Here is a 27,845-nt window from a genome sequence, read left to right as displayed (position 1 = left end):
TGTGTTAACGGTGTAGGAGCGGAAGCGTAGGAATTTCGAGAACCAATCCAGAACTGTGGAGCTTATGCCTATTTCGGAGAGTTGGAAGATTAGGATGTCGTGGTGAACGACATCGAAGGCTGCGGAGAGGTCGAATTGAAGAAGAACAGCAAATTTGTTGCGAGAATGGAGTTGTTGCACCTTAGAGATTAGTGAGGCCAAGAGGGATTCGGTGCTAAAGTTGGGTCTGAAGCCAAATTGGTGGGGTAGGAGGATAGAGAATCGTTCTAGGTAGGATGAGAGTTGGGTGGATATGATGGATTCTAATAGCTTGGTTAGGAGAGGGATATTTGCTATAGGACGGTAATTTGATGGAATGGAGGGATCGAGGTCGGCCTTTTTCAGTAGAGGGGACAGTGAAATGTGTCCCATGTCAGGGGAGAAAAGGCCTGATTGCTACAGAAAGGCCAAATTGCTACAGAATGCTACATAGAAAAATCAAGCTAACAAAATACTTTAGTCACACATGGCAAAAATAATGTTAAGGGAGTGCAACTAGGGCAACTGCCCCCTGGTCAGAAAGAGAGCCCTAAGCCAGCTGGAAGCTAAAGAAGCACAGCCCGGACTTTGCGGTCCCCAGTTATGTCTAATACCAGCTCTAGCAGGATACATATTTCAAATCTGAAATATTCTAATCACAAAATATAAAATAATTTTTTTTTTTCTTTTTGTTGTCTGGTAATTTTATTCTTCAAATCACATTGGTCTCAGGCTTTGGTTTTAGGGTCCTTCTGTCTTCATCATGGCATGGCTGGCTCTTGAAGGTAAAATAGGCACAAGAGGATCTGGGGAGAAGATGCCAAGTCTGACATGGGCACAATATTTTTTACCACAGGAGTAAGACTTTTCACCACTCCCACGGGGTGGTAAAAGATCTTGTCCCCATTCCCGCAAGGCAGTGAAAGGTCTTGTCCCCATTCCTGCGGTAAACCAGTTGCAAATGTCTCTATTCCTGCGGATTCACTGCAGTGACCCACGGTTTACCACGGTAAATGGTCCCTGTGTCATTCTCTAGTCTGAGGCTTTGATCCTTCTGCAGACAGACAAGGCCTGCCTGCCATGGATGCCTCAGCTAGTCTGGTGTGCCGTGATCCTGTGCAGATGTCAGCCTATCATAAGCCATGGAGGGAAGGCATACCGAAGACCTGCCTAGAACAGTGCTTTTGAAGGCCCCCCTGATGATTGACATACGATACTGCCATTGTGTTGTCCAAGAAACTCATATCACAATGTTATGTTACTATGTTAAAGCCTGGTACAAATTCTTGCACCTAAATTAGACACAGATCTCCTTTATTCTATAAAACTGTGTAAATTCCCATGACATTGTTCCCCTTTCAGATCCACATGTAAAATTTGCACATGGAGCCTGATGCCCAAAGATAAGTGTGTGGATTTTAATTAATGCCAATGCGCGCTAATTATTAGCAAGTAGTTTTCAGCGTTAATTGGCTTGCTAATTAAATTGTATGTGCCTATATTTCCATGTGCAATTTTGAGCTCCATATATAGAATTAGGGTATTATTGTGCTTTTTTTTTTTTTTTGGGGGGGGGGGGGGGGTCAGTTATCTTTGCTTCCTACCAGACACAAAAACTTCACTTCTACAGCACATCATATTTCTCCATGTTGCCTTCACCCTTTTTGTGGCTAGAACTGTTTTCTAGTCCTCTGCCCAACTGCCTTCACCATTGGTTGGATCCCACCCTCAGTCTCTGGCACTAGTTACAATGAATGCAAAACAGGTTCATTCATACAGGGGAATGGGAAGGTGGAACTAGAGCCATGCAGACAAAAGGCCTTAAAAACTCCAAGAAATGTTCATTCTATTTACTGGACATTAATGTATAATTACACTGACGTTTAAAAAAGTGAAACATTTATAAATACTCGCCTCCTGAGTACATCTCACAAGATACCCCACACACACATGTATACAAACACCCTAATTATATATATAATTGAGTCTGTGCCAAAGTTTGTGTGCACAATGTGCAATTTAATTGACAAATAAGCCAATTAGTACCAATAATTGGGCACTAATAATTATCAACACCAACTGGAAAAAATTTACATATGGTAAATTTACAAGTACTTCTTTACGTGTCGGGAACTGCACGTAAATTTTACATGCAAATCTGAAAATGGGATAGTGGTGCAGTGGCTTGATGCCATTGAGATAAAAGTGTCTATTATGGGATTCTTAGGTGCAACCATGCAAATGGTGTCACATGCACAGCGGATGCCATGTGGCCAAGGAGCTGCATCATTTGGTGGGCAGTGATTTGTTGAAGAGATAAGGACTTTGTGACATATTTGGACTAGACTTGAGTGTGTTGTGGAAGAAAAGCATGAGCATGAATGGTGTTTAGGAATGTTCTAATGAATTCTAGCATTTGAGTGGGTTGAAGATAAGATTTGTCGTAATTGACTGTACAGCCAAGAAATTCCAGGAGGCATATTGGTACATTCATCGTTTGTTGTGCTTGTAGAGGTATTGGAGCTTTGATTAACCAATCATCTAAGTACAGGAACATGAAAACTGTATGAAGGAAGTGCAGCTGTTACTATCAAACTCTTTGTGAATACTCCGAGTGCTGATGCTAGTCCAAATGGAAGCACCTTGTATTGAAAGTGATGTGCTCCACTCAAAAGTGGGGATATTTTCTGTGAGCAGGAAGAATGGATATGTGAGTATATATATGCTTTTTTGAGATATAGAGAACAGAGTCAGTCGTTCTTTTCTATTAGTGGTAATAAGGTTCCCAGAGAAACCATTCAGAATTTCTCCTTTACTAAATATTTGTTGAGAGCGCAGAACCCAAATCAAAATTCATATTTGTTCAATCAGCAGGGGGCCATGAAGCCTTTTCAAGATAAGTTTGTCTTTTCTACATTTTTTTATTATTAAGGTTGAAATTTTCTACCTGAAGCTGTTCAATAGATGTGTATAAATATGCAATGATTGGGTGGTGAGACTCATTTTGGGGAAGATTTCCCAGGTGGTCTCCAGGTTTCTAAGCATATATCACACTTTTGTATTTTTGGTATAGAGATATCATTATCATATGTGCTTTTTTTGTAAATGGGATTATAACATTATTTATGCATATTACTTTCAAGATTTTTTTTTAACATTTAACAGAACATTAAAAAAAATAGTATTCTCACCTCACAGCTTTGAAAGACACTGCTTTAATAAAACTTGTAAAACCCAAGTACCGTATTTTCGCGGATATAACGCGCGCGTTATACGTGATTTTACGTACCGCGCATACCCCTCGCGCGTTATATGCCTGAGCGCGGTATACAAAAGTTTTTAAACATAGTTCCCACCCCGCCCGACGCCCGATTCACCCCCCCAGCAGGACCGCTCGCACCCCCACCCCGAACGACCGTTCGCACGCGCTCCCACCCGCACCCGCATCCACGATCGGAGCAAGAGGGAGCCCAAGCCCTCTTGCCCGGCCGACTCCCCGACGTCCGATACATCCCCCCCCCCCGGCAGGACCACTCGCACCCTCACCCCGAAGGACCGCCGACTCCCCAACAATATCGGGCCAGGAGGGAGCCCAAACCCTCCTGGCCACGGCGACCCCCTAACCCCACCCCGCACTACATTACGGGCAGGAGGGATCCCAGGCCCTCCTGCCCTCGACGCAAACCCCCCTCCCTCCAACGACCGCCCCTCCCCCAATAACCTCCGCCCGTCCCCCAGCCGACCCGCGACCCCCCTGGCCGACCCCCACGACACCCCCACCCGCCTTCCCCGTACCTTTGTGTAGTTGGGCCAGAAGGGAGCCCAAACCCTCCTGGCCACGGCGACCCCCTAACCCCACCCCGCACTACATTACGGGCAGGAGGGATCCCAGGCCCTCCTGCCCTCGACGCAAACCCCCCTCCCCCCCAGCCGACCCGCGACCCCCCTGGCCGACCCCCACGACCCCCCCACCCCCCTTCCCCGTACCTTTGGAAGTTGGCCGGACAGACGGGAGCCAAACCCGCCTGTCCGGCAGGCAGCCAACGAAGGAATGAGGCCGGATTGGCCCATCCGTCCTAAAGCTCCGCCTACTGGTGGGGCCTAAGGCGCGTGGGCCAATCAGAATAGGCCCTGGAGCCTTAGGTCCCACCTGGGGGCGCGGCCTGAGGCACATGGGCCAAACCCGACCATGTGTCTCAGGCCGCGCCCCGAGGTGGGACCTAAGGCTCCAGGGCCTATTCTGATTGGCCCACGCGCCTTAGGCCCCACCAATAGGCGGAGCTTTAGGACGGATGGGCCAATCCGGCCTCATTCCTTCGTTGGCTGCCTGCCGGACAGGCGGGTTTGGCTCCCGTCTGTCCGGCCAACTTCCAAAGGTACGGGGAAGGGGGGTGGGGGGGTCGTGGGGGTCGGCCAGGGGGGTCGCGGGTCGGCTGGGGGGGGGGGGGGGTTTGCGTCGAGGGCAGGAGGGCCTGGGATCCCTCCTGCCCGTAATGTAGTGCGGGGTGGGGTTAAGGGGTCGCCGTGGCCAGGAGGGTTTGGGCTCCCTTCTGGCCCAACTACACAAAGGTACGGGGAAGGCGGGTGGGGGTGTCGTGGGGGTCGGCCAGGGGGGTCGCGGGTCGGCTGGGGGACGGGCGGAGGTTCTTGGGGGGGGGCGGTCGTTGGGGGGAGGGGGTTTGCGTCGAGGGCAGGAGGGCCTGGGATCCCTCCTGCCCGTAATGTAGTGCGGGGTGGGGTTAGGGGGTCGCCGTGGCCAGGAGGGTTTGGGCTCCCTCCTGGCCCGATATTGTTTGGGAGTCGGCGGTCCTTCGGGGTGAGGGTGCGAGTGGTCCTGCCGGGGGGGGGGATGTATCGGACGTCGGGGGGGGGGGGGCATCAGGCTTTCAGGATGGGGACAGACCTTCAAGGGAGGACAGTGCACGGAAGTCAGGGGGGGTGAACGGAGAGTCGGGACAGCGCACGGAAAGTCAGGGCGGGCGAAAGGAGCGTCGGGCATCATGCGCGTTATATGCCTGAGCGCGGTATAGAAAAGTTTTGGTACATATCATCGTGATTTCTGCGCGCTATACCCCTGTGCGCGTTTTACACAGGTGCGCGTTATATCCGCGAAAATACGGTAGTTAAAGAAGTTTCATGCTTACGTAGAATGGTATTAAAGATGTAGCCATGCCTGATATAAGCAGATATCTTATACTGTATACAATTTGAATAATCAGTTCTCTGTTGCAATACTACATATTTAACCAGGAAAAAAAAGACATATTAAAAATACAGTGTTCTTTTTGCAAGTTTGTGTTGGTACCAACAGAGAAACACAAACTATCAATATGTACGTTATATCACTTTCCCTAATGAACAAGATTCAGTAGAAACACAAAAATGTCACACATTCCTATACCACCAGGTATAATAAAAGTCAATTGCAACAAAACAGGATCAACACGATAACTTACCTAATATTAAGGTATGTTAACATCTGCAGATTTTTAATGGCTTCAGGGATTGATTTGATGCAATTGTGGTACAAATTTAAGGTCTCAAGTGGTGCAAAAGAGCAGACATCAGGTGGAATTTCAGTAAATCTGTTTTTTGAAAGATCTAAAAAAATAAATAAATAAATTCAGTCTTAAGTACTGAATACTGAACAAGCAATAGGTTGGGGGGGGGGGAATTTATATTTTCATTCACAAACCTAGATTCTGTTACTTGCTTACCCATGTATTCTACAACATAAGAATCCACAGCCCTTAATGCAGAAAAGTTTCAACCACTGGGAAAGAGCATCATAGAGTTGCCAGATTCAGAATGCAAGTGGGCTGGGAAGGAGCCACGTTTTGTGACCTCTGCTCAGGTACTCTTGCTGATTAAGTTATGCAGAGGATTTAACAAAAAAAGAAGAAATTCACCAAACAATTATGAATGAAGATACTGTAGCACTTGCAATGTTTGATTCAACTGAACTAAAAGCCCAAAGGAACTAAAAAAAAAAAAATTGGGGCCAAAAGCAAGAACATCACCAGGAGACTGACATTACTTCTAGCATCTACAGATGGTCATTGGGAACCAAGTCCAGATGCACAAACTATAGTGAAAAGCCAGTGTATCATGGCTAGATATGAACAGAACACATAATGAGCATCATCAATTACAAACCTGTATCAAAGGATTTAGTAAATGGCGGCAGATAAAGACCTGAACGGTCCATCCAGTCTGCCCAGCCTTACATGCCCTATAAATTAATAATTTAATTTAAATGGGCCTTTTACTTAGATATTTTTGGGACAGAAACCAAATATGGATTTGTTTTGTGCATCATTATCAGTGATGTGGCAGAGGAACGCCCCGACATGAGAAGACCCAAAGCAGCCCTTTTAGATTGCTGCCGCGACACTGCCTTTTGGAAGAAGGTAATGATATGTCAGTCTCACGGTCAACGTGGGGAGGGAGGGATTGAAGGGTCGGTGGGGGTTCGGCTAAGTGGCAGGGGGAATAGAAAGATGCTGTGGATTTGTGATTGGGCAGTTTCCCCAAAAATAAGACCTAGTGCATTTTTAGGGCTCAAATATAATATAAGACAGTGTCTTATTTTCGGGAAACACAGTAGGAAGTGGTCTGACCATGAAATAGGAGTGGATGTCATGGGGGGGAAAGGGAAGTTGACATACTGAGTTGGGTGATCACCAGGTCTAAGGCATGTCCTGCTAGATGAGTGGTGCACTGACCCATTGCTTCAGTAATTATGAGGAATGGGATAATTTAAAGGGGGTTTTCAGATGAGTAGATAATCCAGCTGCAGGGACAGAAGATCCTCCTTGTGACTCTGAACAAGTCACTTATTCCTCCATTGCCCCAGGTACAAATTAAGTACCTGTATATAATATATAAACCATTTTGATTGTAAGCATAGAAAGAAAGTATATTAAATCCAATCCCCCACAATCACCACTCCACCCAATGGATACTGGTAACAAATGAACTCACCCAGAGCAACTTTGTTTGTTTTATTTCTGATTTAAGGGGTCTTTTTACTAAACATTAGCATGTATTATCTGCCACAAGATCCATTTTATTCCTATGGGCCCTGCTGCAGAAAGCATGGGCTAATCCAGGGGTGGGCAACTCCAGTCCTCGAGGGCCAGAATCCAGTCCGTATTTTCAGGATTTCCCCAATGAATATGCATGAGATCTATTTGCATGAACTGCTTTCAATGCATATTCATTGGGGAAATCCTGAAAATACGACTGGATTCCGGCCCTCGAGGACCGGAGTTGCCCACCCCTGGGCTAATCTTTAGGTTAAAAGAAACCTTAATCTTTAGCTTGTAGATTTAGATCCATTGGTGGATTTTGACAAAACAATGCAATAGATCATGCACATGGGAGTCTGAACCTTCTCAGAAATAGAACCATCATAATGAAATTTGCATAGGATTTTAAAAAAACAACACCACCTAAATCCATCAATTAATTGTCAAATGAAGTCAAGAAAACATTGAATATTGGTAATAGGGAACCCTAGGGCCACAGCTCATAGCCTGGGACCAGAGCTAAAACTCCCCCTCCTCCAAGACAATATACCTAGCTCAGTTTCCCAAGTCAGTCCTGGCATATTTTTCAGGATATAACAAAACAATACAAACTTCAAATGGTATTATAGTCACAAAATATGAGACTATTGAAAACCATTTGCACAATATCAAAAATGGACACTACTTCTATATTCCAACTTTTTAATTAGATTCACTACTTAAATAATTGGATTTAATAGTATAACTGTTGACCTTTAATCACATTACATTAATTAATTTCTAATGGGGATTAAAGGTCAACAGTTATACTATTAAATCCAATTATTTAAGTAGTGAATCTAATTAAAAAGTTGGAATATAGAAGTAGTGTCCATTTTTGATATTGTGAAAATGGTTTTCAATAGTCTCATATTTTTCAGGATATCCATAATGAATATGCATGAGATTGATTTGTATACACTGCTTCCACTGTAAGAAAATTTCCTTCATACTTATTCATTATGGATATCCTGAAAAACCTACCTGGCAAGGGGGTACTCTAGGTCTGATTTAGGAAACAATGATCTAGGTCGGTGTTTTTCAACCTTTTTACACCCATAGACCAGCAGAAATAAAAGAATTCTTTTGTGGACCAGCAAACTACTAAGACTGAAATTTTAAAAAACACATTTTCGCCCCATCTCTGTAAGCTCAGTCCCCACAAACAGCGCAGTTACTTACCGTAACAGTTGTTATCCAGGGACAGCAGGCAGATATTCCCACACATGGATGACGTTACCGACGGAGCCCCGCAGCGGACAGCCTCGAAAGCAAACTTGCTTGAAGATCTCGATCTTTCGAGCACTGTACCGTGCATGCGTGCGTGACTTCCCGCCCGAACTAGGGGGCGCATCTCCTGAGAGGATCCTCAGTTCAGATACCTAGCCAAGAAGCCAACCAGGGGAGGTGGGAGGGTTGTGGGAATATCTGCCTGCTGTCCCTGGATAACAACTGTTACGGTAAGTAACTGTGCTTTATCCCAGGACAAGCAGGCAGCATATTCCCACACATGGGTGACCTCCAAGCTAAGTAAAAAGGGATGGAGGGAAATTGGCAATTTACGAAAAAAGATTTTGCAAAACAGATTGGCCAAAGTGGCCATCCTTCCTGGATAAGGAATCCAGACAATAATGAGAGGTGAAAGTATGAACCGAGGACCAAGTGGCAGCCTTGCAGATTTCCTCAATAGGAGTTGATCGAAGGAAAGCTACAGATGCCGCCATAGCTCTAACTTTGTGGCCCGTCACTCGACCTTGCAGAGGAAGACCAGCCTGAGTGTAGCAGAAAGAAATACAAGCAGCCATCCAGTTGGAGATTGTGCGTTTAGATATAGGATGTCCCAACTTGTTTGGATCAAATGAGATGAAAAGTTGAGGAGATGTTCTGTGAGGTTGAGTGCGTTGGAGGTAGAAAGCCAAAGCACATTTACAGTCCAAGGTATGAAGAGCGGCTTCTCCAGGATGAGAATGAGGCTTTGGAAAAAACACAGGTAGAACAATAGACTGATTGATGTGAAATTCCGAAACAACTTTAGGTAAGAATTTAGGATGAGTACGGATGTCATGGTGAAAAACTGTGAAGGGTGGATCTGCAACCAAAGCTTGTAGCTCACTGACTCTTCGAGCAGAAGTGAGGGCAATCAAAAACACAGCTTTCCAAGTGAGATACTTAAGGTGGGTTTTGTCAAGCGGTTCAAAAGGAGGTTTCATAACTTGAGCTAAAACAACATTGAGATCCCAAACCACTGGAGGTGGTTTAAGCGGTGGATGAAGATTGAGAAGTCCTTTCATAAAGCGAGAAACCATAGGATGTGCAGAAAGGGGTTTTCCATCCAAAGGCTGATGAAAAGCAGCTATAGCACTAAGATGGACTCGAATAGATGTAGTTTGAAGTCCAGATTGTGACAAATGAAGTAAGTAATCCAGAACGGATGTCAAGGAGGAAGATCTGGGTGGTAAGTGACGTGTAGAACACCAAGCAGAGAATCTAGTCCACTTCTGGCCATAACATTGTCTAGTTGATGGTTTCCTGGAAGCAAGTAAGATATCTTGAACAGACGGAGAGAATTGAGAAAAGTCTGTTATGCAGAAAGGTACCAGGCTGTTAAATGTAGAGACTGCAGATTGGGATGAAGCAAGGATCCGTGACTCTGCGTGAGTAGAGAGGGAAATACTGGTAGAAGAAGAGGCTCCCTGGTGCTGAGTTGAAGTAGAAGGGAGAACCAAGGTTGTCTGGGCCACCGAGGAGCTATCAGAATCATGGTGGCATGGTCTGACTTCAGTTTGACTAGAGTCTTGAGAATCAGAGGAAACGGAGGAAAAGCATAAAGGAACTGATTCCTCCAGTCCAGTAGAAACGCATCCGCTTCGAGACGTTGAGGAGCATAGATGCGGGAGTAAAATTGAGGCAGTTTGAAGTTGTGAGGTGACGCAAACAGATCTATCTGCGGAGTTCTCCAACGGGCAAAGATTTGGCGAAGAGTAGGAGAATTGAGTGTCCATTCGTGAGGCTGTAGAAGACGACTCAATTTGTCCGCCAAATAATTGTGTTGACCCTGAATATAAACAGATCTGAGGAAGATGTTGTGAAGAATTGCCCAATGCCACAATTTCAGAGCTTCTTGACAGAGGGAGTGAGATCCCGTCCCTCCCTGTTTGTTGACATAATACATGGCTACCTGGTTGTCGGTACGTACAAGAATCACCATGTCGTGAAGGAGATGTTGAAAAGCTTTGAGAGCATAGAATATCGCTCTGAGTTCCAACAGACTGATATGACACCGACGGTCTGCTGAGTCCAGAGACCCTGAGTGCGAAGACCGTCCACATGAGCTCCCCATGCGTACATTGATGAGTCGGTTGTGAGGACTTTCTGATGAGGAAGAGGGTGGAACAGCAAGCCTCTCGAAAGATTCAAAGAGAGCATCCACCAACGGAGAGACTTTCGCAATGAAGGAGTTATGGAAATCAGTCGAGTTGGTGGATCCACTGATTGCTGCCATTGGGATGCCAGTGTCCATTGAGGAATACGAAGGTGAAGTCTGGCAAAAGAAATCACATGAACTGTAGAAGCCATGTGACCGAGCAGAACCATCATCTTTCGTGCTGGAACAGTTGAAAGTTGGAAGAGTTGTTGAGAAATCTGAAGCAGGGCGGCCTGGCGTGGTTGTGGAAGGTATGCTCTCAGATTGATAGTGTCCAGAGTTGCTCCTATGAACTGGAGAGACTGAGAAGGAGTCAACTGAGATTTGGGAAAGTCGATGTGAAATCCCAAACTTTGTAGAAAAAGAATAGTCTGTTGGGTCGCTGCAATAACCCCTGAAGAAGAGGGAGCCTTGATGAGCCAGTCGTCTAGGTATGGAAATACTTGGAGACCCTGGTTGCGAAGAGCTGCAGCCACCACCACGAGACATTTTGTGAAAATCCTGGGAGAAGAAGCCAATCCGAAGGGGAGAACTCGGTACTGCAGATGAAGGCTTCCTACTTGGAATCTGAGGTACTTGCGAAATGCTGGATGAATAGGGATATGAGTATACGCCTCTTTGAGATCGAGGGAACACATCCAATCCCCTTGATCCATTAAAGAATATAAAGTTGGCAGAGTGAGCATTCGAAATTTCTCTTTGACTAGATATTTGTTGAGAGCTCTGAGATCCAGGATCGGTCGCAAATCCCCCGTCTTTTTGGGAACTAGAAAATAACGGGAGTAGAATCCCAAGTTCCTTTGGGAAAGAGGAACTTCCTCCACAGCTCGTAGGAGAAGCAGAGCTCGAGCTTCTTGAAGAAGAAGGGGAAGATGCGACTGATTGGAAGGACACTCTCTTGGATGGCGATCTGGAGGCACCTGAAGGAGCCGAAGAGAGTATCCCTCTCGTAGGATGGTAAGCACCCAGAGATCTGATGTAATGAGCTCCCACTGGTGATAAAATGTGGAAAGGCGACCCCCCTATGGGGAGGGGAGAATTTGGAAACAGAGAAATTGGAATGCTCATGTTGAGATTGTCAAAAAGACTGAGCAGGCTTGGTGGCAGCAGGAGTCTGAGATTTTTGTTGTCGCTGTTGTTGAGGAGGACGACGAGGAGGAGGTCTGGAAAAAGCAGGAGTCGTTTTCTGAGGATAACGACGTGGAGTCTGTTTGAAACCTCTAGTTGGTGCAGGTTTAGGTTTTGGTCGAATGAGGGAAGCAGAGAGCGTTCATGTTCTGAAAGACGCTTGGTAGCTGCCTCAATAGAGTCATCAAATAATTCATTTCTTTGACAAGGTAGATTTGCCAATCGATCTTGAAGGTTGGGATCCATGTCCACAATACGTAACCATGCTAAACGACGCATGGCTACAGCAAAGGCAGATACTCGAGACGAGAGTTCAAATGCGTCATATGAGGCTTGTAACATGAAGAGTCGTAATTGAGAAAGAGTCTTAAGGAGGAGTTTAAATTCTGAAAGACGAGTGGTAGAGATATCCGGGTAAAAAGATGGTAAAATCTTCAGAAAATGGTTGAAGTAAGATGTAAAAATGTAGCTGTAATTAAGAAGCAAAAAACCAAATCCAAGGAGGAAAACAAGGTTCAACTGTCTGCAGTGAAAAACAATCCAGAACAAACAAAGCAAAAAACTGCAGACCTTGTACACGATGCAGGCAGGCTTTATTATGACAAGTAAATTTAGGTTAAAAACCTTTTACCAGGTGAGGGACCCAACACGGTCCGTGTTTCGGACTAACCTTCGTCAGGGGTCCTAATAGGTACAAATACAATATTTAAAACAAACATATTTAAAAATACAGTATTTCCTTTTTTTATTTCCTCGGTATATTTTATGTGTTTCTCATTAGATATATATAGATTAATTAAAAATTAAATTATCCATCATATCATTTATTCTTTTTATGGAATATTTTTCCTTCTTTCTTTTCTTTTTATTTTTTAATATAATCTATTTTTTTAATTGAATAAATTGGACCATTATTGTAATTAATATATTGTTTTTTTAAAAAAAATTTTTTAAATATACTGTATTTTTAAATATGTTTGTTTTAAATATTGTATTTGTACCTATTAGGACCCCTGACGAAGGTTAGTCCGAAACACGGACCGTGTTGGGTCCCTCACCTGGTAAAAGGTTTTTAACCTAAATTTACTTGTCATAATAAAGCCTGCCTGCATCGTGTACAAGGTCTGCTGTAATTAAGAACTCTATTTGCCATCATAGAGTTCTGGTATAAACGGCGACCAAACTTATCCATGGTACGACCTTCTCTACCTGGAGGAACTGAAGCATAGATTTTAGAAGGATGTGCTTTCTTTAAAGAGGATTCTACTACCAGGGATTGATGAGATAGTTGAGACTTTTCATAACCTTTGCATGGAACTGTTCGATAACGGGATTCCAATTTAGATGGAATGGCAGTGATGGAATAAGGAGTCTCCATATTACGAACAAAGGTTTGTTTCAGAACAGGAGTCATAGGTAACCTCAGGGACTCTTTCGGTGGATGAGGAAGCTCCATATCTGCTAAATATTCAGGAGTATACTTAGAATCTGAATGAAGATCCAGTTTGAGAGCTTGTCCCATATCAAAAACAAATTTGGCAAAAGAAATGGATTTGGAATCAGACGCTTCCTCAGGAGATACATTGCGAGATTTAGGAAGAGCTGAGTATGAGGGAGAAGCCTCTCTAGAATATGGTGAAAGTGGTTCTGAGTCTAGACGTAGAGTCACAGAAGAAGCTGCACTGTGAGGTGGAGTAAGAGAATGTTTTCTCTTCAGGCTCCTGGATGGAGAAGTACCAGGTGTATGTGGTACTGAATGAGTCGAGGTCTGTGGTGAACTGTCTCGACGGGTTGGCTTCGACGGTGGAGTCTTTGGTCGAGAAGGACTTCGAGTCGATGCACGATGGTGTCGAGATCCGTGCTTCTTCTTCGAAGAATGAGGCAGAGAAGTCTCGGTATCCAATGCCGAAGACTCCCTCCGAAGCTTGGAAGCAATAGGTCTCGAATGCTTCGACCGGTGCTTTGGAGGAGGTGAGTCTGGAGAAGAATCAGACGAAGAAATTTTCTTCGGTGTCCTGGATCGGCCTCGAGATACTGGAAGCTCTGGTTGGGTAACAGGCTGATCAGTCCGAGGCAAGGTCGAGGACGGAACCAATTGAGCCACTAAGGAGGAAATCTGAGTGGTGAGTATAGATTTCAACATGTCCTCCAGCATCGGCACCAAGACAGATGATTCTGATCTCGTAGGTGCAGCAGTACGCTCCGAAGAGGGCGACCTCGAAGGTGAGTATTCCCTTATCTTGGAGGTACGCTTGGAAGATGGACGTGCAGAGGATTCTGGTGGCTTCTTGGGTACGGCACCTGAAAGAGAACCCGGAGACTTCCCCCCTATAGAAGACTTCGCAGATGGCACCGTCTTCGAGGGAACCGAAGCAGGCAAGGTCAAGGCCTTCGAGACCGAAGTTCCAGCCGGAGCCTGGGTCGAAGCCTTCGAGAACGTAGTCGTCGATGTCGTCGGAGTCGAAGCCTTCGAGACCGGGGCAGCCACCGAGGTTGAAGTAGAATCCGAAGGTTACTCCATGTCTCCGAAAAGTTGAAAAAATTGAGCACACCTGCGTCGAAAAGCCCGTGGAGTAAGAGTGAAACAATGGTGACAATCTTCTGGGGAATGAGAGGGACCCAGGCACTGTAGACAGCGGCAGTGGGGATCGGTGACCGAAATCACACGATTACACTGACGACAACGTTTGAACCCGGTGAAAGGCCGGGACATGGAAAAAATAAAGTCCGTGTCGAACGAGAGGAGCAAATGGGCCTAGGCCCAAGGCTCACCGGCCGGACAAGAAATAAAAGAAACTTTTTATTATTATTATTATTTTTTTTTTTTTAAGAAAAGAAAAGAAAACGAAATAGGAGAGCACAGCGACCGAACTTTACTGAAAGAAAAGAAACAGCCGCGGTGAAGAGAAGGCAATGCTGCAGAGATGTAGAAAAACGTGTCTTCTTGTCTCCGCGGAATTAAACGAACTGAGGATCCTCTCAGGAGATGCGCCCCCTAGTTCGGGCGGGAAGGCACGCGCGCATGCGCGGTACAGTGCTCGAAAGATCGAGATTTTCAAGCAAGTTTGCTTTCGAGGCTGTCCGCTGCGGGGCTCCGTCAGTGACGTCACCCATGTGTGGGAATATCTGCCTGCTTGTCCTGGGATAACATCTGATCCCACCCGCACAAGCCTCAGTTATGATTTTATATTGAACGTATTTTATTAAAGTATAAAAAGAAACAATATTCTGTACAATTGTCAATTTATAAATACAATATACAAAGCAAAGACCAACAAAACCCCTGTCTCCCCTCCCCTTCACATATATCCCATCTACTATCAAGAAAACTGAATAAGCCAAATTATTACAGAATGCTACACAGAAATATCATGCTAACAGAATACTGCAATCACACATGACAGGAATAGTGTTAGGAGAGCGCCCCCTGGTCAGAGAGAGTCCTAAGCCAGCTAGAAGCTAAAGAAGCACTGCCTGGGCTTTGCAGTCCCCAGTTATGTCTCTAGCAGGATATATTTCAAATCTGATATATTCTAATGACAAAATAGAAATAAAATGATTTTTTTTCTACCTTTTGTTGTCTCTAGCTTCTGCTTTTATCTTCTTTTCACTCTTTTCCTTCCAGCGTCTGCCCTGTCTCTTCAATCCAGCATCTGCCCGTTCCATCCACTGTCTGCCCCTTCCAGAAACTGTCTGTCTCCCCCTGCCATCTCTCCTGTAGACCCCCACCTTTGGTCTGACATCCATCATCTTCCCTCTGTTCCCTCATGGTCTGGCATCTTTCTCCTTTCATCTCTCTTTCCCTCCCCCCTGTGGTTTATAGCATCTCTCTCTTCTCATTTCCTCCGCTCAGATCTGATATCTCTGTCTCCTTCCACGTTCTCTGGCATCTCTCTCTCCTCTCTCTCTTCCCTTCTCTGGTCTTCCTTCTTTATTTTCTGCCTCCGTCTAAATTAAATTCTTTCTTACTATGAAGTCCTCAGTGTCCCTCTTTTCACTGTCTACCCTTTCCTTCATCCCTCCACTATCTCACTTGCTTTATCTTCTTCCCCCATCCAGCATATGTCCTTTTTCTTTATCCCTCCTTCCATCCAGTATGTGTTCTCTTTCTCCACTTCCATTCAGCATTTGCTCTCCCTTCTCCCCACTTCCATCATCTGCCCCTTCTCTCTTGCCCTCCACTTCCATCATCTGCCCCTACTCCCCACTTCCATCATCTGACCCTTCTCCCCACTTCCATCATCTGACCCTTCTCTCTCTTTAGAAACATAGAAACATAGAAAGATGACAGCAGATAAGGGCTACAGCCCATCAAGTCTGCCCATACCATTGACCCCCTTTTAAGTCTACTGGCCCCCTTAACACTACTGACCTGCTCTATTAAGTCTATATCCTAGCGACCCTATTCATTGGTAGGACTCTCGCAGTGATCCCACATAGGTATCCCATTTATTCTTGAAGTCTGGGATACTGCGGGCCTCGATCACCTGTACTGGAAGCTTGTTCCAATGCTCTATCACTCGTTCCGTGAAGAAGTGCTTCCTGACGTCTCCACGAAACTTCCCTCCCCTGAGTTTGAGCGGGTGTCCTCTTGTGTTCGAGGGTCCTTTGAGAAGAAAGTATGTGTTCTCTTTCTCCACTTCCATTCAGCATTTGCTCTCCCTTCTCCCCACTTCCATCATCTGCCCCTTCTCTCTTTCCCTCCACTTCCATCATCTGCCCCTTCTCTCTCTTTCCCCCCACTTCTATCATCTTGTCCCCTTCTCTCAATCTCTCCGTCCACCACAGGCCCATCTCTCTCCCTTCCCTTCACCTTTCTTTCCTATTTTGGCAACAAGATCGGCAATGCCCTCCCCCCCCATGATGACACTCAAGATCAGCAACAGGCCTCCTTCTCCCCCCGGCATCAACAGCACTTCAGATCGGCAACACGGTGCTCAGTCCAAAGCTTCCCTCTGACTAACTGCCTGGGCGGAAACAAGAAGCTAAGTCAGAGGGAAGTTTTGGGCTGAGCACCGCGTTGCCGATTTGAAGTGCTGTTGATGCTGGGGGGAGAAGAAGGCCCGTTGCCGAACTTGAGTGCCATCGTGGGAGGGGGAGGCTCGTTGCCGATCTTGAGTGCTGGGGGGCCATTGCCGAACTTGAGTTGCATCATGGGGGGCCACCGATGCCGCTTGTCGCCGTTGCAGCCCAGATGCTGCCGATGGCCCCAATCAGATCTTGCCGGCCCTGCGCAGACCGGCAGGAATTTTCTGCGGACCGGCACCAGTCCGCGGACTGGCAACGGTCCGCGGACCAGCGGTTGAAGAACAGTGATCTAGGTCACATCTTCAAAAACCATAAAAATACTGTACCTTAAAACAGTTCTTAAAAACCCAATCAAGCTTTTACTCAATTTTTTTCCCAGAGATCAAAAATACAGAAAAGGTTGTGGACCAAATAAATCCTTCTCTAAAAAGATATGAAAGGTAATAGAGGTGTCTAAATGAACATGTACTATACGCGTATATTTTTCTGGCACTCTAGTTATTAGGAAATTCTATCAAAAAGACAGAAAGATCAAACATCCTCATTCTGTTACAGCTAAAACATCAAAGTAAAACCTGAATAATTTAATACTGTAGTTCAAAATGAAACATTGACTACTCTAGCAATATACTCTCTCATTTATGATTAACTTGGGTATTAAGGTGAATGTGAAAAAAAAAGAACTTTGTTTTAAGAGCCAGAAAAACACACAAGCTAGTAAAAAAATGCATCAAACAAGATAATTGACTTTAATAGGTCAACAGAGGATGGAAAGAACTTACAGAGAATTATTTGCCGCTTTAAAGTCCTCCAAGAAAACTTGCTACATAAATAGCATAGCCTGATGGGCTTACAAATTGTTTTCAAAACGAACGGGGACTATGCACAGGTTACAATACCTCCTAGGCATAATACAGCTTTATAATCAGGGTTACAGCTAACATTTTAATTTTAAGCAATTTCCTTTCACATAAAATATATTTTAAAACACACAATTACTATTACTGCTTACTTTTATATTGCTACCACCAAAACAAAGTGCTTAGAAAAAAGGGTAATAATTCTTGTTCTATGGTGCTAACAGACAAGAAAAATACTTAAGAGGCTTTGGGTTAAAATCAACAAGTACATGATAGAGTAGAGCCAAGGTTTAAGATGTTAATACAGTATGAAAAGGTTGTATTTTAAGCAGGTAGGTTCCTTGAAAAATAAGAGCTAGTCTAATTAACTGAAACTACTAGTGCCTATCTACTAGAAAATAGGGCTCTGCTCTTCCAAATAGTTTGCACAATTACAAATAGAATATGTAGGGTTACCATATTTCTGGCCACAAAACCCCAGACACATGGCCCCGCCCTTTTCCACCTCCAGCCCCAACCCTTTCCACCTTCGACTCTGCCCCAATTCCTCCCTCACAAACCTCCTCTGTTCTTCCCTGACAAGTTCTGGCTGTGTCTGGAGAGCCTGGAGAATGGGTGGATGTCTGGGAAGTCATCCACGCAGCTCAGAGGCCCTCCAGATGCAGCTTGAACTCTTCGGGGCTTTCCAAAACCCAAACTGCTGGGTTTTGGAAAGTCCATCTAGGCATTTGGACAGTCCTCTAAAAAGAGGACATGTCTGGATTTTCCCAGACGTCTGATAACCCTAAAGTATGGAATGGTTGAGGGCCAGGAGAGGGAGAAAGTAGATTAAGATGAATAGCTTCCCCAGCCAACTCAATTGTAAACAGAGGAGACCAGATCAAGGAAATGCAACATATGAGCCGTATCTAAATTTTAAGGAAAAATTATGTCTTACCTAACATATAGTAACATAGTAACATACATAGTAGATGATGGCAGATAAAGACCCAAATGGTCCATCCAGTCTGCCCAACCTGATTCAATTTAAATTTTTTTAATTTTTTCTTCTTAGCTATTTCAGGGCAAGAATCCAAAGCTCTACCCAGTACTGTGCTTGGGTTCCTACTGCCGAAATCTCCGTTAAAACCTACTCCAGCCCATCTACACCCTCCGAGCCATTGAAGCCCTCCCCAGCTCATCCTCCACCAAATGGTCATATACAGACACAGACCGTACATGTCTGCCCAATACTGGCCTTAGTTCAATTTTTAATATTATTTTCTGATTCTAGATCCTCTGTGTTCATCCCACGCTTCTTTGAACTCAGTCACAGTTTTACTCTCCACCACCTCTCTCGGGAGCGCATTCCAGGTATCCACCACCCTCTCCGTAAAGTAGAATTTCCTAACATTGCCTTTGAATCTACCACCCCTCAACCTCAAATTATGATCTCTGGTTTTACCATTTTCCTTTCTCTGAAAAAGATTATATTCTACGTTAATACCCTTCAAGTATTTGAACGTCTGAATCATATCTCCCCTATCTCTCCTTTCCTCTAGGGCAGGGGTGCCCACACTTTTTTGACTCGCGAGCTACTTTTAAAATGACCAAGTCAAAATGATCTACCAACAATAAAATTTAAAAAAAACACAACGCACACTGTACACATAGAATTGTTAATTATCATTCCTATTCTGGGGTTTTTTCAAAGAGGTCAAAGCAGATGACTCTATGCACTGTCACCTCAGTAACAACCATACAAAAATAGACAAATACCCACTCCCTCCCTTTTTACTAAACCACAATAGCATTTTTTAGCGCAGGGAGCTGCGCTGAATGCCCAGTACTGCTCTCGACGCTCCTAGGCTCCCTGCGCTAAAAACCACTATTGTGGTTTAGTAAAAGGGGACCATATTGTAAAATATAGACAGCAGATATAAATTCAGACACATTTTGACCACTAAATTTAAAATAAAATAATTTTTCCTACCTTGTCTGGTGATATCATGAGTCTCTGGTTGCACTTTCTTCTTCTGACTGTGCATCCAATCTTTCTTTCAGCCTGTATGCTTCCTCTCCTCCACACCTCATTCCCTCCCCCAACTTTTTCTTCCTCTCTCCCTGACCTTTCTTTCTTTCTCTCTTCATGCCCCCTTTCTTTTTTTCTGTTTCTCTTCTTTCCTTCTGTTTCCCTGCCTGCCCCCTTTCTTTCTTTCTCCCTGCCCTTTCCCAAGCCACTGCCATCGGGGAACAGGACCCAAACGCCACCAATAGATTAACAGGCCCCAAAGCCGACGCCGCCAACGCCCCATGCTCTCTCTGCTTCGGGCCGATCAATCTTCCTCTCCCCGACGTCAATTCTGCCGTCGGAGAGGAAGTTCCGCCCAGCCAGGCAGTGATTGGCTGGCCCGAACTTCCTCTCCGACGGCAGAATTGACGTCAGAGAGAGGAAGATTGATCGGCCCGATAGATCGCCAAGGCAAAGTGAGTCCTGGATGATCGACTCACTTTGCCTTGGCGAGCTACCAGTCGATCGCGATCGACCTATTGGGCACTCCTGCTCTAGGGTATACAAAGTCAGGGCTTTCAGTCTCTCCTCATACGTCTTCTAGCGCAAGCCTCCTATCATTTTCATCGCCCTCCTCTGGATCGCTTCAAGTCTTCTTACGTCCTTCGCCAGATACGGTCTCCAAAACTGAACACAATACTCCAAGTGGGGCCTTACCAATGACCTGTACAGGGGCATCAACACCTTCTTCCTTCTACTGGCTACGCCTCTCTTTATACAGACCAGCATCCTTCTGGCAGCAGCCACTGCCTTGTCACACTGTTTTTTCGCCTTTAGATCTTCGGACACTATCACCCCAAGGTCCCTCTCCCCATCCATGCATATCAGCTTCTCTCCTCCCAGCATATACGGTTCCTTCCGATTATTAATCCCCAAATGAATTACTCTGCATTTCTTTGCACTGAATTTTAGTTGCCAGGCATTAGACCATTCCTCTAACTTTTGCAGATCCTTTTTCATATTTTCCACTCCCTCTTTGGTGTCTACTCTGTTACAAATCTTGGTATCATTTGCAAAAAGGCCCACTTTTCCTTCTAACCCTTCAGCAATGTCACTCACAAACATATTGAACAGGATTGGCCCCAGCACCGAACCCTGAGGGACTCCACTACTCACCTTTCCTTCCTCCGAGCGACTTCCATTAACCACCACCCTCTGGTGTCTGTTAGAAAGCCAGTTTCTAACCCAGTTCACCAATTTGGGTCCTAACTTCAGCCCTTCAAGTTTGTTCAACAGCCTCCTATGAGGATCTGTATCAAAGGCTTTACTGAAATCTAAGTAAATTACATCTAGCATATGACCTCGATCCAGCTCTCTGGTCACCCAATCTAAAAATTCAATCAGGTTCGTTTGACACAATTTACCTTTTGTAAAGCCATGTTGCCTCGGATCCTGTAACCCATTAGATTCAAGGAAATACACTATCCTTTCTTTCAGCAACACTTCCATTATTTTTCCAACAATGGAAGTGAGGCTCACCGGCCTGTAGTTTCCTGCTTCATCCCTGTGACCGCTTTTATGAATAGGGACCACATCCGCTCTCCTCCAATCCCCAGGAATCACTCCTGTCTCTAGAGATTTGTTGAACAAGTCTTTAATAGGACTCTCCAGAACCTCTCTGAGCTCCCTTAGTATCCTGGGATGGATTCCCGTCCGGTCCCATCGCTTTGTCCACCTTCAGTCTTTCAAGTTGCTGCTAATTTTCTCTCTCTTAGTCACAGCAGACAAATCCAGACAAATGAGTTAAGTCCATCCACCAACAGACGGAAACAGAGAACACCAGAGCTGTGATCCATTACCTTGGATGGCAAGCTCCTTCAACTGAAGCACACAAAGCAACACGATGTTCCCACAAAGATGTAGATGAAAGAAAAAAATAAGTGGGAAACTAGAGATGTTTCCAAACACAAACTTTTATTTAAAACAGAGATTCAGTTCTGTAAATGTGAAAAAAGACTCAACGCTGCAGGCGTCTTGGTGCAGAAAACGGTACCATCTTCAGGAGTCTGTGACTACTCTGCAGGAGATTTTACAATAAACCAATGTGATTGGGTTTCTTAAGTTTGTTTTGAAAAAAAAAAAACCAAAAACAGTTTTCTCTTTCATAGAGATTGGTGCTGGAGCCAGCAAAACTTTGTGTTTGCTTTGCTCTCTGTTTAATTTCATCTTGAGTACCGTATTTTCACGCAAATAACGCGCACCCGTATAAAACGCGCACACGGGTATAGCGCACAGAAATCACGATGATATGCACAAAAACTTTGGTATACCGCGCTCACTGGTATACCGCGCATGCTGCCCGACGCTCCTTTCGCCCGCCCTGACTTTCCGTGCGCTGTCCCGACTCTCCGTTCCCCCCCCCTGACTTCCGTGCACTGTCCCCCCTTGAAGGTCTGTCCCCATCCTGAAAGCCTGATGCCCCCCCCCCGACGTCCGATACATCCCTCCCCCCGAAGGACCGCCGACTCCCCAACAATATCGGGCCAGGAGGGAGCCCAAATCCTCCTGGCCACGGCGACCCCCTAACCCCACCCCGCACTACATTACGGGCAGGAGGGATCCCAGGCCCTCCCGCCCTCGACGCAAACCCCCCTCCCCCCAACGACCGCCCCCTCCAAGAACCTCCGACCGCCCCACCAGCCGACCCGCGACCCCCCTGGCGACCCCCACGACCCCCCCACCCCCCTTCCCCGTACCTTTGGTAGTTGGCCGGACAGACGGGAGCCAAACCCGCCTGTCCGGCAGGCAGCCAACGAAGGAATGAGGCCGGATTGGCCCATCCATCCTAAAGCTCCGCCTACTGGTGGGGCCTAAGGCGCGTGGGCCAATCAGAATAGGCCCTGGAGCCTTAGGTCCCACCTGGGGGCGCGGCCTGAGGCACATGGTCGGGTTGGGCCCATGTGCCTCAGGCCGCGCCCCCAGGTGGGACCTAAGGCTCCAGGGCCTATTCTGATTGGCCCACGCGCCTTAGGCCCCACCAGTAGGCGGAGCTTTAGGATGGATGGGCCAATCCGGCCTCATTCCTTCGTTGGCTGCCTGCCGGACAGGCGGGTTTGGCTCCCGTCTGTCCGGCCAACTACCAAAGGTACGGGGAAGGGGGGTGGGGGGGCCGTGGGGGTCGCCAGGGGGATCGCGGGTCGGCTGGGGGGCGGTCGGAGGTTCTTGGGGGGGGCGGTCGTTGGGGGGGAGGGGGGTTTGCGTCGAGGGCAGGAGGGCCTGGGATCCCTCCTGCCCGTAATGTAGTGCGGGGTGGGGTTAGGGGGTCGCCGTGGCCAGGAGGGTTTGGGCTCCCTTCTGGCCCGATATTGTCGGGAAGTCGGCGGTCCGTCGGGGTGGGGGTGCGAGTGGTCCTGCCGGGGGGGGGGATGTATCGGACGTCGGGGAGTCGGCCGGGCAAGAGGGCTTGGGCTCCCTCTTGCTCCGATCGTGGATGCGGGTGCGGGTGGGAGCGCGTGCGAGCGGTCGTTCGGGGTGGGGGTGCGAGCGGTCCTGCTGGGGGGGTGAATCGGGCGTCGGGCGGGGTGGGAACTATGTTTTAAAACTTTTGTATACCGCGCTCACGCATATAACGCGCGAGGGGTATGCGCGGTAGGTAAAAACGCGTATAACGCGCGCGTTATATGCGTGAAAATACGGTACACATTTTTTTTCAGTCCAGGACCTCGCTAGAGCCCTAGTAGAATGGGCCCACAGAGAAAACAATGACAGTTTTCCTGCCAAGACTTAGACCAAGGAAATGGCCTCTCAAATCCAGCATGCCACCGTAGATTTAGAAGCCATGGCATCCTTGTTAGGTCCCTCAATGGGCAGAATGCTGAAACTCATTTGTGCAAGTAACATAACAAAAATCTCCTCACATTGAGGAGGTACAGCTGATGAAAATAAGAACATAGGAATAGCCTTAATGGGAAAGACCAATGGTTCATCTAGTCCAGTAGCCCGTCTTCATGGAAGACAATCCAAGTCATAAGTACTTGGCAAAAACCCAAATAGCAGCAGCATTCCATGCCACCAATCCAGGGCAAGCAGTGGCTTCTCCCAGCAGATTATGAACTTTTCCTCCAGGAACTTGTCCAACCCTTTTTTAAAGCCAACTACATTAACCACTCTTGCCACATCCTCTAGCAATGCATTACTGAGCTTAACTATTCTCTGAGTGCAAAAATATTTCCTCCTATTGGTTTTAAAAGTATTACTCTAACTTCATCTAGTGTCCCCTAGTCTTTGTAAATCTTGATGCAGTAAAAAAAATCAATCCACTTGTACCTGTTCTACACCACTCAGGACTTTGTAGACTTCAATCATATCTCCCTTCAGCTGTCCCTTTTCCAAGCATTAGAGCCCTAATCTCTTTAGTCTTTCCTCAAACAAAAGGAGTGCCATCTCCTTTATCATCTTGGTTGATCTTTGAACATTTTCTAGTTCCGCTATATCTTTCTCTGAGATAAGGAGGCCAGAACTGAATGCAGTAATGGTTTAGATCACACCACTGAGCGATACAGAGGCATTTTAACATTCTTAAGTCTTGTTTACTATCCCTTTTCTAATAATTCCTAGTGTCTTGTTTGCTTTCTTGTCCATTTCCTGAAAAGACGGAAGGAACAACAGCTGGATCATGTGAAACAAAGACATCACTTTGGATAAAAAGGACAGAACTATCCAAACTAAGACCCCCAGCTTCTGAAAAATGCAAAAACAGGTCTGTACAGGAGAGGGCCTGGAGCTCGGAGGCTCTCCTCGCTGAAGAGATGGCTACCATAAAGGCTGCCTTCAAAATGAGATCCTTAAGGGTAGCTCACCTAAGAGCACTAGATTTAGCTACCACTCCAGACACAGCCTCCTCAAGGGAGGCTACAGGCAACTCACCCCTTTGAGGAAGCGAACATCATCAGGATGAGCCACCAATGAAGAACCTTGAATTCTGCCCTGAAAGCACATCAAAGCAGCGACCTGAACCTGCAAGACCAAAGCAGGACAGATTATCCTTGTGGTCTGTTCCCTGATGCAGGAGGTCCAGGGCTACTGAAAGCCGAAAGGGCTCATCTACCAAGAGACTGATGAGGTCCACATACCACGGCCAACGCAGCCAATCCAGGGCAATGAGAATCACCCAACCCCTATGCTTCCCAATTCTCTGGAGGACTCTGCCACTCAATTGCCATGGCAGGAACACATACAGAAGAGCATCCATAGGCCAGGGAGAAAGATAAGAGCATCCATCTCCCACGACTGCCAATCCCGTCACCTCCTGAAGAAGTGAGGGACTTTTGCTTTACGGCTGGACAACATGAGGTCCAACTGCAGAAGGACTGACTTCATGGTGATGAACCAAAACGCCAATGGCAACAGTTCCACTCTTACTGATCTAGTGTGTTCAGGCTAAGGAAGTCCACCATTATGTTCTTGGGCCACCAAGAGCAGAGGAACATTCTGTTCTGCCCAGTTGATGAGCTTCCTCTGACATGTGTTCACTTTTCATCCCTCCTTGTCTGTTGATGTAGGCCACCATGGTAACATTATCTAGACAGCACTCTGACCGGCTTCCCCCAATAGCCTCGCCGAATGACACTAGGACCTGTTGGATAGCTTGCAGTTCCAAGCAATAGAAGCAACCTTGCCCATCAATCTCTGTCTACTGACCTTGAGCCATGGTGCAACGGTAATGCACCATTCCCCAACTCATGAGGCTGGTGTCTATCATCGCTACCTCCCAGTACGTAGATGCCAGAGGCAACCCATTCTGGAGATTGTCCATATAGAGCCACCACACTATGCGGACCCTGGCTACTGGGCTCCCACAGAGACGCACAGCATAATCCTGAGACACTTGGGACTAGCAGGAAAGAAGAAAATGATGCAAGGGCCTCTTATGGGTCCTCGCCCACAGAACCACTTTGAGCATCACCAACATGGAGCCAAGAATCTGAGCATAGTCCCTGGCAAGGAGGCACGGATTCAAAAGTAGGTTCTGAATTTGAGCTGTCAGTTTAAGATGTCTGGCTTCTGGCAAGAAGACCATCCCCTGAGCCATGTCAAACACCTCTCCCAGATACTCCAAATGCTGAGTCGGTTCCAGATGGCTCTTGGCAGAATTGACCACCCAGCCTAGAGCCTGCAGGACCGGACACCACTCGGGTGGTAGCCTGCCTGGCTTCCAAAGCCAAATCTGCCCAAATCAACCTGCCATCGAGGTACGGATGTACCCTCATTCCCTCCATGCGGAGGAATACCACCACCACCATGATGATCTTGGAAAACGTCCTGGGGGCTGTGGACAGTCCAAAGGACATGGCCACGAACTGAAAGTGCTGTCCAAGAACTGCAAAAAAACAAAACGGAAATGAGGCAGCCAGATAAGAATATATAAGTAGGTCTCTGTTAGGTCCAGGGAGGTGATGAACTCCCCCATTTACACTGCTGCAATCACGGCGTGCAAGGTTTCCATCCAGAAGTGCTGCACCCGCATGAACTGGTTAACCCACTTGAGGTCGAGCATGATCCATGGTGAGACCTCATCTGGAATATTGTGTACAATTCTGGAGGCCACATTACCAAAAAGTGTGCTGAGAGTTGAGTCAGTTCAGCGAATGGCCACCAGGATGGTCTCAGGACTCAAGGATCTTCCGTATGAGGAACGACTGGGTAAGTTGCAGCTATACTCACTCGAGGAACGCAGAGAGGGGAGACATGATTGAGATGTTCAAATATGTCATGGGACGTATCGAGGTGGAAGAAGATATCTTTTCTCTTATAGGACCCACGGCAACAATAATAATAATAATAATAATAATAACAGCTTATATACCGCAATACCGTGAAGTTCTATGCGGTTTACAAAAGATTAAGCAAAGGTACAAATTGACTGACTTCAAGAGGGGAAGAAGAAAGAGAAGTAATTAGACAGGAAATTCATTGTTGAGGAGAAAAGTGATGAAGAGGACAGTAGGTCACAATTGAGAGGAAAGAGATAAGTGGATCAGTTGTCAAGATGTTTTAGGAACAGGTGTGTTTTTAGACGTTTCCTAAATTCCTCATAAGTAGAGGACGAAAGTAATTGTTCTAGGTCTTTACCCCATGATGCTGCTTGGTGTGAGAGAAGGAATTCATGGTGTTTTTTCAGTTTGCAACCTCTCACTGGGGGGGAACGAAGTTGGAATGTGAACTTCTCTTGTGTCTGTTGGTTGAGAAGGAGAAAAGGTCAGTAATGTATTTGGGGGCAAGTCCGTGTAATGCTTTAAAGCAGAAACAGGCAAATTTGAACTTTACTTAGCTCTAGGGTTTTAAGAGTCCCGACACAGGCCATGTTTCGTAAGCCTTTCTCAAGGAACCCACAAGAGCATAAAAGAGCTTGAAAATTTTTCAGTCAAAGATGGTGTGTCTAATTTTGGCAGTTGTACTCTGTCAATAATAATAAAAACCTTATAAATGAAATCAAAATGCATATGTGAAAACTCAAAACTAAATTAAGACATTAGAATAGGTTACTGAAACCCTGGTGAGGGTACCTGTCATATAAATGATCCCCAAAGTGTCGGTGATGCTTCTCCTTGCTTCTTTTAGCTTAACTGACAAAAAACGCCAGCACAGATTTTAAAAGGGTAATGCCGTTATCACGCTGTACGAACAACAGTGACAATGGAGAAGCTGTAGCCAATCACAGAAGAAGAAAACAAATAATCAAAAACGCTCAGAATAGCTCTGTGAAAACTGAAAAGGGAAAATGACGAAGAGGTTATAAAAAAGCTTGCCATTCGATCTCGCAGTTCAATCCGCCTGGATGCAAGACATTGAGTTTAAAGATCAGTTTTTGCTCCCGCATTCAGAGGGTGTGCGATAGATCTCCTAATCTGTTGAGAATGGGTCTGTCCAAAACTGAAAGCAAAAGGTCATCAACAGCATGATTATTATCTGTCCAATGCTGGACCAACGGAGCATCCAGTTTAGCAGTTCATATTTTGCTGAGATGTTCTGCTATTCTCACTTTGATGCATCTCGTGGTCTGGCCAATATACTGCAGCTGGCACGGGCATTGAATGATGTACTGTATATTACTCTTGTGGGTTGGGCAGGAATGGGCCCGCCTCATTTGGACGGAGGCGGGCCTTCTGACCGGACGATGGTTTTAGATTTTTGATAGATTTTTCCTGCTGTTTTCTTAATACTAAAAAATATAATTGTTTTCATCTTTTTTGCAAGACACACCAGGACACTTTGGCAAATATTGGATCCACCTTTAAGTAAATTGCCACAGATTGCCACCTGAGCAC

General features: G+C 46.0%; 1 protein-coding gene across 5 annotated transcripts in view; it reads right to left on the bottom strand.

Annotated features, from left to right (window-relative positions):
• LRCH2 (leucine rich repeats and calponin homology domain containing 2) overlaps positions 1–27,845 on the bottom strand; it is a 198,935-nt gene that overhangs the window by 153,955 nt on the left and 17,135 nt on the right. For all 5 annotated transcript variants that reach the window (XM_033944408.1, XM_033944409.1, XM_033944410.1 and 2 more), the window contains exon 2: positions 5,475–5,619. In XM_033944408.1, the coding sequence (XP_033800299.1) occupies positions 5,475–5,619 (145 nt within the window). The remainder of the gene's footprint in view (positions 1–5,474; positions 5,620–27,845) is intronic.

The sequence above is a fragment of the Geotrypetes seraphini genome, chromosome 5 (genome assembly GCF_902459505.1).
Source record: "Geotrypetes seraphini chromosome 5, aGeoSer1.1, whole genome shotgun sequence".
NCBI classification, from domain to species: Eukaryota; Metazoa; Chordata; class Amphibia; order Gymnophiona; family Dermophiidae; genus Geotrypetes; species Geotrypetes seraphini.
The sequence above is the reverse complement of the archived record's forward strand: the minus strand, read 5'-3'. Positions and strand labels throughout refer to the sequence as shown.